General features: G+C 54.0%; 1 protein-coding gene across 2 annotated transcripts in view; it reads left to right on the top strand.

Annotated features, from left to right (window-relative positions):
- The first annotated feature begins 76 nt into the window (after positions 1-76).
- PAG1 (phosphoprotein membrane anchor with glycosphingolipid microdomains 1) overlaps positions 77-3539 on the top strand; it is a 43535-nt gene continuing 40072 nt past the window's right edge. For both annotated transcript variants that reach the window (XR_002125117.1, XM_019651970.1), the window contains exons 1-2: positions 77-395; positions 2766-2862. Coding sequence is in view for 1 of the 2 variants with exons in the window: in XM_019651970.1 (XP_019507515.1) it covers positions 300-395; positions 2766-2862 (193 nt within the window). In the remaining variant the exon portion in view is untranslated. The remainder of the gene's footprint in view (positions 396-2765; positions 2863-3539) is intronic.

Genomic DNA, 3539 nt, shown 5'->3' with positions numbered 1-3539 from the left:
TTTTTTTTTTTTTTTTTAAGGCATCATTCCTGCCAGTATTCTAGATATGATCATTTTCCACTCAGGATCCTACCTCAGTCCTCTTGGAATTTCTACTCCTGGAGGAATGGGAGGGCCGGCGGTGACCGGGCCCTGCTGGGTGACCGGTGGCTGGACCCCCTCAGACCCTACTGCCCGCCAAGGAGTGACCAGCAGCTGTCTGGCGTTTGCTTCCTTGGCAAAATAAACTTGGTTCTTCAAAGAGCTGTGAACGTTGATAAAAACTAGGATAGGAAAAGGGAGTGTGTGTTTGCTTTTAGATGGCACATTTGATGTTACAGCGATGTTTGATTTTCCGTTTCAGAGAAAAGAAGCCAAGAAAACACAGTGGGGACCATGAGAACCTGATGAACGTGGTAAGCCCGTGTGTGCGCGTGCGCGCGTGTCTGCATATGTGTGTACGTCTCTGCGTGCATTATGTGCATGTGTCTGCATGTGCGCACGTGTGTGTGTGTGTGTGTGTGTGTGTGTGTGTGTGTGTGTGTGTTCAAACATCAGCCACTGATCTCAGCGTGCTCCTGCAAGCTTACAACTTCCTTCAGGAAGGAACTCAGCCAGAGCCCCCTGGCTGCCTGGGCTGGGTCCTTTCTGTAGGCGCAGACTCGCCGAGGCTGCCGGCCTGTGCAGTCAACCAGGCTGGTGAGGAGGGGATCTGAAATGGTGTCATCGTGCCACTGCCAGGAAGATCCGAGAGCCCAGCCCACAGCAGGGATGTCTCCTTTTGGCCTCTGCCCAGCTCCAGCTGGTCAATTCGCTGTATGGGTTTGCTGGGACTCTCATAACCGAGGGCCACAAACGGAGCTAACAGATGTGCTGTCTCCCCGTCTGGAGGCTGGAAGTCCCTGATCAAGGTGCCGGCGGGGGTGGCTGCCTCTGAGGCCCTGAGGGAGACTGTCCCCCTCTCTCCTGCTGGCCCTCTTTGGCATGCCAGGTGCCTCCCTGTCACCGGCTGTTTCCCCTGCGTCTCTTCCTCATTGTGTGTCTGTCTCTGTCTGAGTGTCCCCTTTTTGTAAACACTCCCGTGTGACCTCATCTTGAATGGTTTCATTGGCAACGACCCTGTTTTTAAATAAGGTCACATCCTAAGGTTTTAGGGGCTAGGACATCAACACAGGAATTTGGGGAGGCTACAGTTGGACCCATAATAGCTGGCCATCGAGCTAACCAGAGCCTGGGACCCCCAATAGCCTTGCTGGGTTTTCCGTGGCCCTTGGTGTCTTATGGGGTATGCCAAGCTCCAGGGGCATCTCAGGTCCACCCTGGTGAGGAGCGGCCTGGTTGTCCTGGTCCTGCCTTGTTCTCTCCACTCAGGTTCATGCCCATGGCCGGCTGGCTGAGACCCTCTCCTCCTGGGAGCCCCTGGGGGTCCCTTTCCTTCTGCTCTCTGGGCACCGGCAGCTGTCCTGGGTTTTGGCACCACCCCCTGTGCCTTTTGTCTCACCCCTGTCACAGTCTCTGGTTGCCTGGTTCCCAAGGGCATTCTCTCGTAGAAGCTAAGAGTAGGAATGGTGGTTAGAGCCCATTACTAGGTTATGGTCATGCAGCTGGAAACGCGTGTGATGCTGTTATGGTCCCACCTGGGAGGCTTCCTCCCTTACACCTGACGCCTGCCCAGGTGTAACGTCACTTCTGTGACATGAGCATCTGCGTCGCCAGTTCCTGGGCCCCCGTCAGACAGGAGCTGGAACAGCTGGCTTCCCATGCGCTTTCAGATCATGATGCAGCACGAGCTGTTTGCTCTCTGTCACTGCGATGTGGGTCCCTCAGGAGTCGGGAGTCTGAGGCCAGCGAGCCAAGCTTCTGGGGCTCTTTATGTCAACACTTCCCATGGGGCACCTGGAGCGTGGTCGGGGCGCCCCCCTGGGCCCCGCAGGCCGTGAGAAGGATGGGGACAGGTCCTATTAGCGGTGATTCGGGCGGCCCCACGGGACCAGTTGAGTGTTTGAAGAAATGCATGCACTACCCACTTTCTGACCACGTGTGGCGACAGCTCAGCCTGGCATCTCAGTCCACGTAGTAACCTACACACTCGAACCCCGCAGAGAAACCTTCCAGGCCATTCTGCCCTCCACGTGCCCGGAATTCATGTGTGAGAACACGACAGGTTTGCACATCTACTTGTTCACTTCTGATTGTTTTGTGACCCTTGAAGCAGAGACTTGGCTAGTTATGAAGCAGTCTCAGATGACATTATCTGTCACTGATGGATAGATGGAAATCTCTTCCCTTCAGGTGACCACGGGTGATGCTGTCCTATGTTTGTCATGGCATGGTGCCCCGTAAGAAGGGTAGCATTTCCCAGCTCCTGTGGCACACAGATGAGGCTGTCCCGTGCGGGAGTCAGTTCTGACGAGCAGCCCTGGGATTTCAGGTCCCCTCCTCGTCTTGAGCCGAGGGGACTGACCCCTCGCGACCTACCTGCGGCCTATCTGTAGATCACCAGGTGGGAAGATGCCCAGCATCTTTACGATGCAGGGACAGCCGTGTCCTACAAAACTTCCCACCAGGATGGATGTGTCTGACCCGGGAGCCACTAGCCAGCTGTGCCTCTCTGCACTTGAAAGGTGCTTGGGACAACTGGGCAACTCGATTTTGTTTAATTCCACTCGTTTGAACCCAGGTGGTGGATGTGGGCTTTCGTCATGTCTGTTTCAGCATGTAGGGAAAGGCACGGGTGTTCCCCTCTGCCGAGCAGCCTGGCTCAATGGGGCGTGTTTGTCTTGCAGCCTTCGGACAAGGAGATACTCAGCCGGTCAGTTACGAGCCTGGCCACAGACGCTCCTGCCAGCAGCGAACAGAACGGAGCACTCACCAACGGAGACAGTAAGTCCTCGCGAATGCCAGCCTCCCACGCGGGCCTCCTCACTCAGAAAGGACGAGGTTTCCAAAAATGTAGCTCAAGCACGGGGAATGTCTTCTTGCTCACTCTCTGGATGACTACCAGTTTCCGGAAACATGGGCGAAAAGCTAGGATTTATGTATTGGCTCTTGTGTGTTGTTGCGCTAACATCTATACATGTGGCGCAGAGCATGAAGGTGGGGGTAGGTTCAGGAGGGCTGGGGTCCACCATCATTTTCCCCAGTCACCCCTTAGGGACACTGTTTCTGATCCCCCCAAAGAGACACAGTCTTTTTTTCCCAAGGCGAGAAGTGAGCACTGTATTCGTTCATTCATTCATTCATTCATTCATTCATGGGTCAGTCACATGACCCTCTGCCTACAAGACTCCCATCAGGAGTGACAACAGGGAGTGAACCAAACTTATAGCCAAGACAATGTATTAGATATTGTCCTGGAAAGATGTGTATTGGATGCCTTTAGTTTAAACTATGATTGAAATAAGAATATGCACCAACAATCATAACGTCTATAATTTGCAGCCTGGAGCCACCAAGCGAGCAGGTGGGCGCTTTACGTCAGTGGTTCTCAGCCTTCCTAATGCCGCAACCCCTTAATACAGTTCCTCATGTTGTGGTGACCCCCAACCATAAAATTATTT

Source organism: Hipposideros armiger, unplaced genomic scaffold, assembly GCF_001890085.2.
Source record: "Hipposideros armiger isolate ML-2016 unplaced genomic scaffold, ASM189008v1 scaffold_170, whole genome shotgun sequence".
Classification (NCBI taxonomy): Eukaryota; Metazoa; Chordata; class Mammalia; order Chiroptera; family Hipposideridae; genus Hipposideros; species Hipposideros armiger.
Note: the sequence above shows the minus strand (reverse complement) of the source record. Positions and strands in the feature narration are given on the sequence as shown.